The sequence below is a fragment of the Neofelis nebulosa genome, chromosome 8 (assembly GCF_028018385.1).
Source record: "Neofelis nebulosa isolate mNeoNeb1 chromosome 8, mNeoNeb1.pri, whole genome shotgun sequence".
In the NCBI taxonomy this organism is placed as follows: domain Eukaryota; kingdom Metazoa; phylum Chordata; class Mammalia; order Carnivora; family Felidae; genus Neofelis; species Neofelis nebulosa.
Genome location: NC_080789.1, coordinates 85,565,666 through 85,578,998, shown reverse-complemented (window position 1 = coordinate 85,578,998; position 13,333 = coordinate 85,565,666). Strand labels below are relative to the sequence as shown.

The 13,333-nt window shown below is 34.5% G+C and overlaps 1 protein-coding gene across 23 annotated transcripts in view; it reads right to left on the bottom strand.

The window, feature by feature from the left end:
- SOX5 (SRY-box transcription factor 5) overlaps positions 1–13,333 on the bottom strand; it is a 1,021,816-nt gene that overhangs the window by 69,028 nt on the left and 939,455 nt on the right. For 21 of the 23 annotated variants that reach the window (XM_058743357.1, XM_058743360.1, XM_058743362.1 and 18 more), the window contains one exon: positions 5,066–5,212. The exons of the other annotated variants lie outside the window; for them this stretch is intronic. In XM_058743357.1, the coding sequence (XP_058599340.1) occupies positions 5,066–5,212 (147 nt within the window). The remainder of the gene's footprint in view (positions 1–5,065; positions 5,213–13,333) is intronic. 23 annotated transcript variants of the gene reach the window in all.

Here is a 13,333-nt window from a genome sequence, read left to right as displayed (position 1 = left end):
ACATCACTGCTAGAAGTATTTGAAAAGAACAAAAAAGAATTGATTCAGACAATTTACGTGCTCCTGTCATCGATAGAGACACAACTGTGACCAAGGAGTATGACTAGGGTCATAGCAAAGGTAAAAGAAAAGCACCCAGGAGTTCTGTCTTGTCACCAGCTTTTCAAACTAACTATTCTTGGTTGTTGCAGGCAATATACAAGTTTTCATCAAATGCCAAGAGACATTTCATAGTATTTGCAAGTTGCTCTTGTAATTTTCCCAAGAGGTGGCTACTTTTACAATGGCAAATCACTTAACATGTAAAATTCAGATAGCACATCTATGACATATGAGAATTTCTTGGTAGCATGGAATTGTAAGTCTATTTATTACCAACAATTGTGTGAGTGGTGTGTGAAATTGAGTAAAAATGTTCTTCCACCTAATATAACTATTTTAAGGCTGACATTGAGTCTATTATTTTTAAGGGAAATCATTTTTTCTTACAAAACAAATGTTATCAAGAGATCAGTTACTATCACACAGGAAAGGCTATCTAGGTTTTTAAAAGACTGCAACAAGTAATTCAGAAAGTCATTTAAGTAAGGAAATATGTTGGTGTAAAAATGAAAGTCACTAATACATTAATGCATCCTGTGACAAAATGCTAAACTATACACAAATCAATTTAAACAGTTGTTAAGGAATTTAAACAGAGCAGCAATTCTGTCTATGAGATTTAAGGACCAATATGGCTAAACAACAACTTAACTAAATAATTTTCCTTAATATGAAAAGTGGAAGTATTTGTAAAATTTCCTTGAAATGGGATCTCTTGTACACAAAAGTTCATGATTTCATACTTTCATTCAGTTATTTACCAATATTTAGCAATAAGCTAGCTGTGAAGACACAGCAAGGACACAAGAATATCTCTGAAGAGCTAAATATATTTCTTTTTGTTGGTTAATGAAAAGAATGGTCCTGGAGTAGAATCCAGAGCGGTGGGGACAATTTTTAAAGAGATAAGTGTACATGTACTAAAAAGGATTTTATGTAACACATGAGAAATTAAAAAAAAAAAACAACTGCCGATGACCTTAATTTTCTAACCATTGGCAAAATAGTTTTCTTGGCTTTTGCCTAATAACATCAAGGCATTAAAAAAAAAGAAAGAAAAATTAACCAATGACAATATGTCAGGTATTAATGAAAACAGTTCATAAGCAGTAAGTTCAAGGACATATAACTCAACAAGCAACACTACCCATATTCTCCAATGCAGATTTTGAAGAGACCAGATTTCTTTTTGTGTTTTCATATTTACAGAATGCGATTCCTGTTTGCAGTTTTTTTAGAGGTTCATTGTGAACCCTCTAAAGGTTTCTTTATCATTTAATATTATAAATAATTATGTTCCTAGGCAGCAGCTCAAAGCTCAGTACAGCACTCGTACAACACCACAGGCAGGTCAGGTGACCTTTCTCCAATTCTCCTCTCTCTGGTGCTGAGGACAGACAAAGTGATATGTCTGTCATACGCCATTACCATTAGAACAGAATCTTGTTCTTTTATTACAACTGAACTCCGCCAGATTTCTCAGCAGGAATGCTAAGTGAAATCAATGTCTTGGATTTCCAGGCTGAGCTTGGAGGTCACAGCCACTCTATCATTTCTCAGCATTATCCTTTCTCGTGCGCACACACACTCCCCAAGCCTCCAACTGGCACACAGCAGATTGAAAACAGCATGCATCAGAGGACTCATGCTGTACAATTTTACAGTCTTTTGGAGCCCCCTCCTTTTGATTCCCCCCTTCCATTTTTTGCAAATTGCAAATAAGTTTTGTTTGTGTCCTTCTCTAGAGTTGTGAGTCAAAGGCAAAGGCACACCTAGGAAGAAGGGCAGGCAATAAAACCCAGAGAACATGGCTGATTTCTGACAGCTGCCAATAAGATCATTTTCCTTACATCATCACTTGGATGTGGCTGACAATTTCATTGTTCCAAACAATAAATATATCTTCAACATAAACCATCAATTTGGTTTATGTCAGATAGGTATACAGACACATAAAGTCCATTCATAAAATAATTCCATTGTATAGTAAAATAGACCAATAAAACACACAGAAAATGCCCAAAGGACACTAAGAACTGATTGTTTAAAAATATAAACAGAACAATAAATGATGGCTATTCTAATAAATAAAATAGCTTTGTGAAGTGAAAATGTTTATAATGCCATGTATAAATGTCAGTTTCATGCTGCAAGAAACTAAATTCATGTATTGAAATGGGTCCTCTTTATTTACTATTGGTTGTATCTTTTTGGCCATGTTCTTCATTAAAATGACAACAGTAATATTTATTGGTCGGACTATTTTTAATGCACTAAACTTTACTGCTGAGCTAAAACACAAGCACATTTAAGACATCTTTTCTGACAATAAGAGTGGTTGTAGACAGCGTGCTAGAGGACATATTTTTATTAAATCATGTTATTACCTAAAAAGAGGCACTTTACTGGTTGGTTAAACTTTTAATGTCTTTTACACAATTGCAAATGGGAAGAAACACAATATCTACTACTTTCTTAAACTTTACCTGATAAAAAATTCAAGCAGGCTAGTTTTTAAAAAGTTACACTGAGTTTTAAAGATAAGCCACAAAATATATTTTAAAATTATGTATAATCATAGGTATAGAAACACAATCCACTTTTTCACTTGTACTGAAAAATGGAGGTTTATGAAACTGTAGAAAGTGGCAGAGGATTATCACTGAGATGGATAATAAGTCTGCTTTGCAACTGGTATATAGGGTTGTATAGGATTCTATGAGTGTCTAGAACCATAGAACTCATAAAGTAGTGTTCTAGTCTTGGCAAAACAAACGTTCAATCACTTTTGCATTTGCCATGGTTACCTAAAAAAAGTATCACTGTGACAACTGCTCAGTAAACATTTGAACGGATGGATGAATGAATGAATGAACAGATGCATAAATGGATGAGGCTGATTCATATCAAAAGCTTCCTGATTGAGTAAGTAAATTAGGGAGAAGATAATAATGACAAAAAGTTATTCTAGAGGTAATAAAAAGAGCCCACTAGTTATTTACAAGTGAACTATCTAGTCTAAAATCATAATATGAAATGTCATAATGTAAGCATCATTATGAAACATGGTATGAAATCACATTAATAAATCAAGGGGAAAAAACAGAGAATAATATCTCATGGAATTATTTGTGTGTGACAGTGACTATGCTGCTACAGCTATTAATTTTACTCAAAATTAGCCCATACATGCAATATATTAAAATTGCTGGTCCATGAAGACCTCAAAATATCACTGCTTTAAAATTAAATTTTAGTTAACGAATGTTATAATTATTATCAAATTTTAAAAAATATGCTCTTCTCCGATTATAAAGAAAAGCAGTCCAGATCTTGGGTGTACATTAGGCACAGAACATGCCAAGTTCATTACACGGCTGAAATAGTTCTTTTTTTTTTTTTTAACATTTATTTATTTTTGAGACAGAGAGACAGAACATGAATGGGGGAGGGGCAGAGAGAGAGGGAGACACAGAATCAGAAGCAGGCTCCAGGCTCTGAGCCATCAGCCCAGAGCCTGACGCGGGGCTCGAACTCACGGACCGCGAGATCGTGACCTGAGCCGAAGTCGGATGCTCAACGGACTGAGCCACCCAGGCGCCCCTGAAATAGTTCTTAAAGGGTGCACTTGTACATTTCCCAATATCACAGCAGTGTGTACAATAATTTGAACTATATGTTTGTACATATTATGGGTGAATCATGGTCTAGGTTCCTTGTCCAGGTTAAGTTGTGCTTTCAAGTGTATTTACCTCTTAATAATACGGAAAAGGTCCTTAAGAGTTTGGGGAAGAAGGAGGCTGGAGTAGACTTTCCCAACTGATCCCTTCTCCTTCTCAATTCACCTTCTGAATTAATACACTAACTGTGAAAGGTATCTGTCAGGGTACTAGAATAGGATTAAAAATAAATTCTTAGAGTTTCTTTCTCTTTCAATACTTTTTAATTTTTTTCTCTGTTTATTCTTTTGCTCTTTAGTTATTTCCAATATGGCATTTGGGAAATGGAGAACACAAACAATATTCTAGCTAATTCAGCAAAAGTTGTTATTTTGGGGGTAAATTAACTGGGTCAGTTTTCTACTTAACATTTTCTAATAGAAAATATGTGTTGTTACTTCCCTAAGTAATCTCAGGAAAAACATACTTATGGTCACTCTTCTGTCTTCCTTCACAGAAAGTATAATGTATTCACATATCCTCATCTAAGACCTTAAGATCTTACAAACACAAAACATTTCAGCTTCAAAGTTTTCTGCTTCTCTCTCCTAAGACAAAGAACAGCTTATTTGAATCCTCTTCCTGTCAATCCTTTTTCCATGTTCTCTCAAGAAATGTTTCCTTAGTTCCCAAAAGAAAATTATTTCTAAATAGTCCTACTTCTAACACTATTATTATCTTTATATCTTTCATGAAAATCTTATTGGATGGATGATATATCTAGAATTATATCCATACTGCACCACATTATAGCAGTTATTGATATTTAAATAAAACATTTTCTGTATGCCCTATCTGTACTCCTATTTTAAGGTCTATTTCGGCTGCCCTTTTTTGGGGGGGAAAACCCCTCCCAGGATATCTCACTGAAAGCAGGGTGTTTGTCCTAATAACTCCCAATGCATTTTATCTGTTACTCTTTATAAGGCTTTGATTCATTTATAAGGCTTCGTTTCATAGAGTATGGGTATTTATTTGATACGACTGTAAGCCACTGGAGTACAGCATATCTAATAAATCTGTGCATCACTCACATTTCCAACTCTGGCTACCAATGCATGTTTGTTGAATAAATGCATGGCTCAATGTATGTATGTTATTGATCCTTATTGATCCTACCAGACTCTTAGCTCCTTGAAGACCCAGTGGTTAACCCGACTGCTGGCACATAATATTCAATAAATGCCATTGAATGAAAAGTAAGGCTGTCAATTGCAAGACAGGTAGCTTCTGCAAAGGGGTACCTTGCTTTTGGGTGGTGGACTGTTTGTGCTCTTGTCTGTGTGAATGCTGGTAGGAGATACAGCAGCACCGAGGTTGCTTTGGGGAATGCCTGGGAGCTTTCCTCCTGGAGATACCTGCATTGCAGCTAGCTGGGCAGCATATAACTGCTACAGAAGAAACAGGGGAGAGAAAAAGAAAAAGAGAGAGAGAGAGAAAAAAAAATGACTATCAGTGATAAAATAAATGCACCTCTCAGAAAGTACCTGTATTCAGATGTGGTAGTTTTCCTGTGAGGATTCTTGTTTACCGCCTGGAACATTTAAAGAAAGAAATTGTCATCTCAACGTTCATGACTTACTTCTCTGGGGAGAAATGACAGATACTACATAGAAAGGATTTCAGCTTTAGGATGTCCAGGGACTGCAAACAAATAACAGTCATTCATATTTACTTTTTCTCAATGGTAGGGAAGACAAGTATATCATAACATTTGGTCAAGACCTCTTTTTGCTCTATTTTAAAATGTACACAGTGTGTTACAAAAGAATGCAGCTTCATATACAAAGTAATTTTCTTACGATTCTTATTGGTTCTGTTTTGTTTTGTTTTGTTTTGTTTTACTTGTTGAAATGGGGACCTGTAACAATTCTTTTTCTAATCATTAGTTGTATAGAAATACAAAAACAGCCATTGAGAGGGAACGGAAGGAGAGTATTTCAAGAACACTATCTGGTCAGTCTACCTACATTGATAAAATTAACTGGATGCTTGCCAGAAATCCACTTTATGTCATGATATATAAACACAGACAAACCTGAAATTATCTTGAGGATTAGGGTTTTAAGGAATACTGTCTGAAACATGCCCTCTTCCACTAAGCCACTGCATAGTCATTCTGATTAAATAACCAGTAAAATATTCTTCAACAAATCAAATTAATAATAAGAAAATTTCACTTTGATAATAATTGCCATATGATATAGTATCTTAAAACAAGGAGACTGTTTTAGATTCAAATAGTCACATCAAATGTCTGGATTAATTCTCTTTTCACCTCCACTTAGTGTGTGAAAATTTTAAGATCTGGATAGAAAAGATGTGCATGTGTGTACAGTGTGTGTGTGTGTGTGTGTGTGTATGCAAGTTAGAACTTCTGTAATAAAAAGACTGGTACTAAAGAAAGAAGCTCTCAAGGGAAAGTACTGTGACATAGTTTATCTTGATTTTTCTCCACAAGAGAAAATTCAAGGGATAAAACTGCTCAGCATAAGCCAGAGACCTTGATAAGCTGGGGGGGGGGGGTCCTCTCTAGAAACAAAACTTTGAAACCTGAGGACAGGCATATATTTACATGAAAACACACATACATTGTTCACAGTTTCCAGATACTATGGTCTAAATGAAACAGAGCATTAAAACTATTGAAAAAATTATGTTTTTATTATGCCAACTAATGCAAGATACATTCCAGATACAGAAACACCAGAGGAATAAATTTATACTATCAATAATGATTGTCCCTTCTTCCCGTGTGTGTGTGTGTGTGTGTGTGTGTGTGCGTGTTTGTGTACACGCGCATTGGAATAATTATATTATTCTTTATTTCAGTCAGTGAGAAAGAAAAGACTTAATTAGTAAGTCTTAGACTGCATAAAGAGTAAAAGGATATGACGTCAAATACAATGACTGGGAGTTTATCATTTTTTTAAAATATCAGAATTTATCCACTTTCCACACTTGTGTTAAAAACCTTTGCATTATATCCTATAATTAAAAAAAGTAGTTTTTTCTCTCCTCACCCTAAACTCTTCATGAAGTTATTAAGAAAACAACCAATATCCCAAGATACCACTATGCAAATTTAAATTTTGTCCAGTAAAATACATGTATCAAATTACATATACTGAATTAAAAAATATTTAAAAAATTATCTGGATTGCTATATATTATAAATTTAATACTGTGTTATATATTATATCCTTGTCTTTAAAAATTATTCCAGGGGCGCCTGGGTAGCGCAGTCGGTTAAGCGTCCGACTTCAGCCAGGTCACGATCTCGTGGTCCGTGAGTTTGAGCCCCGCGTCAGGCTCTGGGCTGATGGCTCGGAGCCTGGAGCCTGTTTCCGATTCTGTGTCTCCCTCTCTCTCTGCCCCTCCCCCGTTCATGCTCTGTCTCTCTCTGTCCCAAAAATAAATAAAAAACGTTGAAAAAAAAAATTAAAAAAAAAAAATTATTCCAGTGGGTATTATGCCGAGAGGGTAACAATACATATTACTGGTTTGTACACACTAAATATAAGATTGTTTCATAACTACTAGAGATTGACATGGGACATTTTAACATCTGTCGATAAACAAATGTGAACAAAATAATTACTCAAGATTTTAATTTGATTATTAAAGAATTATTTCATAATTTGAAAAAATATTGACTATTTGAGTTATTTAGATAATTAAATAGATAAACCAGTCACTCATAAAAGGTGACTCAATGTTCAAATATTAATCTCTACAGACAAACTCACAACTTGCAAAGAAGTATAAGAGCTACCATTGAAAATACAAGTATAAATATACTCTGAAACACTTTATTGAATGTAAAGGTTGGAGGTGACATACATTTGGAGTAAAGAATATCATAGACATTCTTTCATTATTCAAATAAATGTATTTATTTTATCTTTTTAAATATGAAATTAAGGTTTATCTTAATTAAAGTGTCCTAGGAAATGCTTCTGAGTGGAAAAAGTAAAAACCCTAAATTTTTAAAATAGGTGGACCCATTTAAATATTTTTATAATAACAGTATGGTATCATCTACCTTACTGGTACTTGCATATAATATAGAGATTTAAAGTAATTTATAATGAAAATAAAATGTCAGGAGCTACTAGTCAATCAGAGTATGGTTAACATTAGGTAGCTGTTCATTTCTTTCAATCTCCCATATCCCCTTCCTCATATTTGGCTTTCTCCTACTTAACCAAGGTTTGGAAGTAGGAATTATCTATTTCCAATACTTTTTATTTTGTGTGAAATATACGTGCTTCTTACATCTTATAGAAGCATAAAAAGGCCTCAAGTCTTAGGGGATCTAACACACTTCAAGTCTGCACAGATAAAATAAACCAGGAATTTTAATACTTCTGGGTCCTAATTTGGACCTAATTCACAAGTTAAAAGGAAATTTCAGTAGTTTTAAAGAAGCTGACAGTGTCCCTCATAGTTGGCTACTATGTAAGGGTGGGCAACTGGCAAAAAAGAAAAAAACAATGCTGCTGTGACTTATTTTAATTCTATCTTTCAAAAAATTTAAGTTCACCTGTCCATGCATTAAAATGTATGTGCTGGCTAATTTTAAAACAAGGGAATTAAGACACAATTATTATTTTATTTCACTTCTTACATGTTCTTGAAGCAAAATCAAGAATAATACAGAACCACTGGTTGATCTTGTTGACAGGGAAGGGTTACAGAATCTAGTGGCAACCAGAAGGCCATCTGAAGTAGTAAGCATCCTGTGAACTATACAGCCCACTCCCTTATTGTAGATACCTCAATAATTGTTTATCTATATGGTTTTTTTTAAGTTTATTTATTTTGATAGAGAAAGAGAGCATGAACAGGGGAAGGGCAGAGAGGGAGAAGGAAGGGGGGGGGAGAGAGAGAGAGAGAGAGAGAGAGAGAGAGAATTCCAAGCAGGCTCCACACTGTCGGTGCAGAGCCTGAAGTAGGGCTTGAACTTACAAACTGTGAGATCATGACCTGAACTGAAACCAAGAGTCAGACGTTTAACCGACTGAGCCATTCAGGCACCGCTATCTATATATTAAGTATATAAAATTTTTAAACAAAAACTTGGCTAACATTTTTCTTTAAAAGACTGCAGATAAAACCAGAGTTATATACAAGATGTATTATGATAAATATACTTTTATGAAAAGCAGTTAAGTTGTTCTAAACATCAGAAAGAAATTGAGAGATCCTAAACACAAAAAGCTAAAGCTTAAAGAGAACACTCATTTCATGAAGTTAACCAGACTAACAGAATAACTGTTTTGCCTTGCAGAATAACTTTACTGTTATCTTGAAACTCTTGTTTTAAGCTCTAAAATTCTCCAACTACACAGATCATTAGGTTTTCCACTCTTTATATTACTTAAAATATTGTGTTCCTATTCCCTTTCCCTTCCTTCATCCTTATACCTAATTCAATGATTTTTTAAGAAAAAATTCATATAAAATAAAAATCATATAAAATAAAAAATCACATAATCAGTGGAATCTATCCATTGATTACTTAGTGTCTTTTTGGGGCTCATGTGTCCATAAGTGTACACACACACACACACACACACACACACAAATAACTCGCTTTTATTTCAACTTGCTCCATAAACACACACTCTTTGTTTCTTTAGCTCTTTCAAGGACGCATGGTTTTCTACTTCTAGTGTACTTCTACTGGAACAGTTAAAAGTAGGATAAACCTCACCAATAGCAGTTCTGAACTAGTGACCTTGGGCAAGTAAACCCAGCCACAGTTCCTTCATCTGCAAATTCAGGATAAATAAAACTGAGCTTATCGGGTTGATGTGAGAGATAAATCACATAGTGAGTATCAAATACTCAGAAAAACACATGGCAAAGAATCCTTAACCAGTAAGTAACAGTTCTAATTATTAAGCAATTAATTATACCAAGAAAGAAACTAACAAGGTAATATATATGTGCTGACTTCCTACTATATACTCTGGACTGTGCCAAGTACAGTGGAGGATACAAAGCATGCTTATGCATAGTTTCTTCCCTAAATCAAGATTGGTAAACATAAAACAATGAGCATGTAAGTGTACTATAACTGTATGCCACTTTTAAAGTTGTGAAGGCAAAGGAAATGAGTCAGTATGATCTCATGTGTTTTCATAGAAGAGATATAGCTAAGCTAGGAATAAAAAAGGAGGTGGCATTCTAGGAAGGGAGAACAGTTTAAAGGCACAGGAGCAGGAATGAGGTAGTTGAGCCAAGGGAATACAGAAGATGGTGTGGAACAGTGAATGCCAGAAAAGACAGTGACTAATTGAGTGCACACCCTGTGAAGAGTAAACCAGTGCTGGGTTTGTAGGCTAGTTCACCTTATAGAAGATCTTGAAATAAAGACAAAGTTTAAATTTAGTATGTAGGCAAGAGAAAGCCACTGGATTTTTGAAAGCAATATATGTGATGTTTTAAACTAGAATAAAGATAAGACAAGGTAGAAGTTATGCGGTTATTAAAATTTAGGAGCGATAATTTTTTTAAAGTTTATTTATTTTGAGAGAGAGAGAGATAGAGCGTGCATGCACATGAGCAAGCAGGGGAGGGGCAGAGACAAAGGGAGAGGGAGAATCAGAAGCAGGCTCCGTGCTGAGCCTGACATGGGGCCTGAACTTGCAAACCCTGAGATGATGACCGGAGCTGAAACCAAGAGTCAGATGCTTAACAGACCGAGCCACCTTGGTGCCTCAGTAATAATTTTAATGATAACCTGAGTTGAAGTAACAGTTGTGGAAGTGAAGATGAAAAAAATAAAACCAAGTTCATAGCATAGTGGACACATAAATGACTACAAATTAACTGGGGAAAAGAAAAGAAAAATGAAAGAGAAGAACAGAATGTACAGTATAATTTATATAGTCTTTACTTCATAGATAGAATATGTAAGTATTCACCTATCACATATTCTCATTTGTGTATATAATCATTATACTATCTTGTAAGACAGCTAAAACACATGCATTTTCTTCTTTAGTTTTTGAAAAAAACAAAAAAGAACTAAGTCATACAGATTTCCCTATAATTCATATCCTGATATTGAAAATGCTAGAGCCATTCCATCTTGGGCTTTCCCTAAGGTATAGCTCATTAAATATTTTTTTAAATATTAAGGGTATGATGTACTGTATCTATAACAACATGACCTTGAATTATATTTATCTTAGTTAAACTCAACCAGTATTATTTTTTCCTGTAATGTACTACATGTACCAAAGCACTACTAGGCAGTGGGCTGGTAGTTCATTAGTAGGCATTCTTCCTGTTGAACTACAGTGTGGGGTCAAAACAAAAATCTGACAGGATGATGACAAACAGATATTTTAACCTGTGCGAATGAATTGTTGCTAATTTCAGGGAAAACAGTACAGTTGTGTTTGGACAACTTGGCCTTTAAACCACCAGTAGATACAATTGTATTTTCTTACAAAGGTAGCCATTTCTACACAGCTATCCTAAACTAGAGGTTGGTACTCAGTGAAAGGGGTGGAGAAATTCCACAAAACAGATTATTAAATTCTAAGGTAGACTATTTGATTGCTTCCTTGAGATCATAAAATTTTGCCACTTTTTCTTAATAGATTCTTTCCCCCAAATTGTTAAAATTACAACTTCACCTATTGTTGCTACTAACTACCATCTGGAGTATTTGGATTGAAAGTATTATGCACTGACAAAAATATCTATCATTGCTTGGTCCCTCAAACCATTTACTGACTAGTAAACTCCTTGAAGGCAAGGATTTTGTCTCTATTATTTAATGCTTTCTCAGGAAGTCCTAAAGGCAAGGAAAATTAGAAATGAATAAAGGCATAAATGAACTGCATAAAAGAAGATGATTAATTTTCAACAAACATAAACCTCTGGTACATATTTAATATATATTTAATAATGGCAGTAACTTTTTGTGAAAGACCTTTTAAAAACCTGGAAGGAAAGACAATGTTTTTACTACTTGAGGAATTAGAGAAAAGATATAACAGTGATGTTGATAAAACTTCCCATTCATCCATTTATTTCATTTACTTACAGGGACAAAGAAACAGTGCATTTCAAAACCTTATCAGCATAGGAACAAAATATAGTATAACATACTTGCTGTAGTCATAATTATAAGAGTAAATGAATAAGTCAATGTGGAATTATGAACCAAAAAATTGATAAAGATTATAAGAAAAAAGTTAATACCTTAAAAAAAATAGAACCAAGCATTTAAGCATATAGATACTCTTAACTGTTTTGGAAAAGACAAATAGGAAATGCCTTCTTTCTGATAAAGGGATATACACTATTTACTCACTGAATCCTAAATATTTATTATTCAGAGAATAAACAGGTATTTAGCAGGGTCTATGGTTGTTACATAGAAAATGTTCTTTGGGATCCTTTCCTCTTGGTTAGTTCAAGAGATCCTTTGATCTTCGTTAGATTCTTTTCTCTTGGTTAATTTTCTTTCTATTTTTTTCTTCATTTTTTATTTGAGAGAGAAAAAGCATGCGTGCCAGCCAGGGAGAGGGGCAGAGGGAGACAGAGAGAATCTTAAGCAGGCTCCATGCTCAGCACAGAGGCCAACATGGGGCTCAATTCCATGTCCCCGGGATCATGACCTGAGCCAAAAGCAAGAGTCAGTCGCTGAACAGACTGAGCCATCCAGGCACCCCTCAAAGTTTAAATTTCATTTGAAATGGGATCTATTTTCATATCTCCCTTTTGTGTGCCCAATCTAAATAAAGGTACAGGAGACAGGGAGGACACCACATATTGGCAATTACTCAGGAGCCAGTAGCAAATGATGGTGAATGGTTTCATCCAATTACCTTACCTTCCTTTACTACAGGCATGGATTAGGACATGGGGACATTCTTTGGGAAAATAGTGCAAAATAAGTCACATTCACCATTCTCTCTCCACCTTTACCTTCCCTTTATCTGACTCCCTACATCTCTCCTCCCCATATCACAAACTTCATCATATTAGGTAGGAGAGCTGGGTACAAAAAGCATTTAATGAAAAAAAAATAAAATTATGACTGAAAATGTTGTCTTTTCTAAATGCTATGTAGTAAAACATACTGATTCTTTCAGTAAATTTGTAAACATTTACATTGCCATTATCTGAATGAGGAGTGCTAACAGACGGCACAACGATTTCATATAATTTTTGCTAAATTAATTGTTTAAAATTATTTCTATAAATAGAATCATTTTCTCCAAATGAAATATCATACAAACACCAAAAAATAAGAGAGAGAAAAAAGAGGTATACTATACAAATGAATTTAACATATTTTTAATATTTAATCAAATGAGACCAATAAGGTTGTTTTAATTTACCCTGAGAACATAAATAGGCATTGGGATGAAAGTTGAAGTCCTTTAATCAGCCTTGAGGGTCAAGAAAGCCCTCACTCAGAAATAAGTAGTAGTCACTTCTAAACTCTCACATACACAAACATGTATAAACCTAAGTTTTTA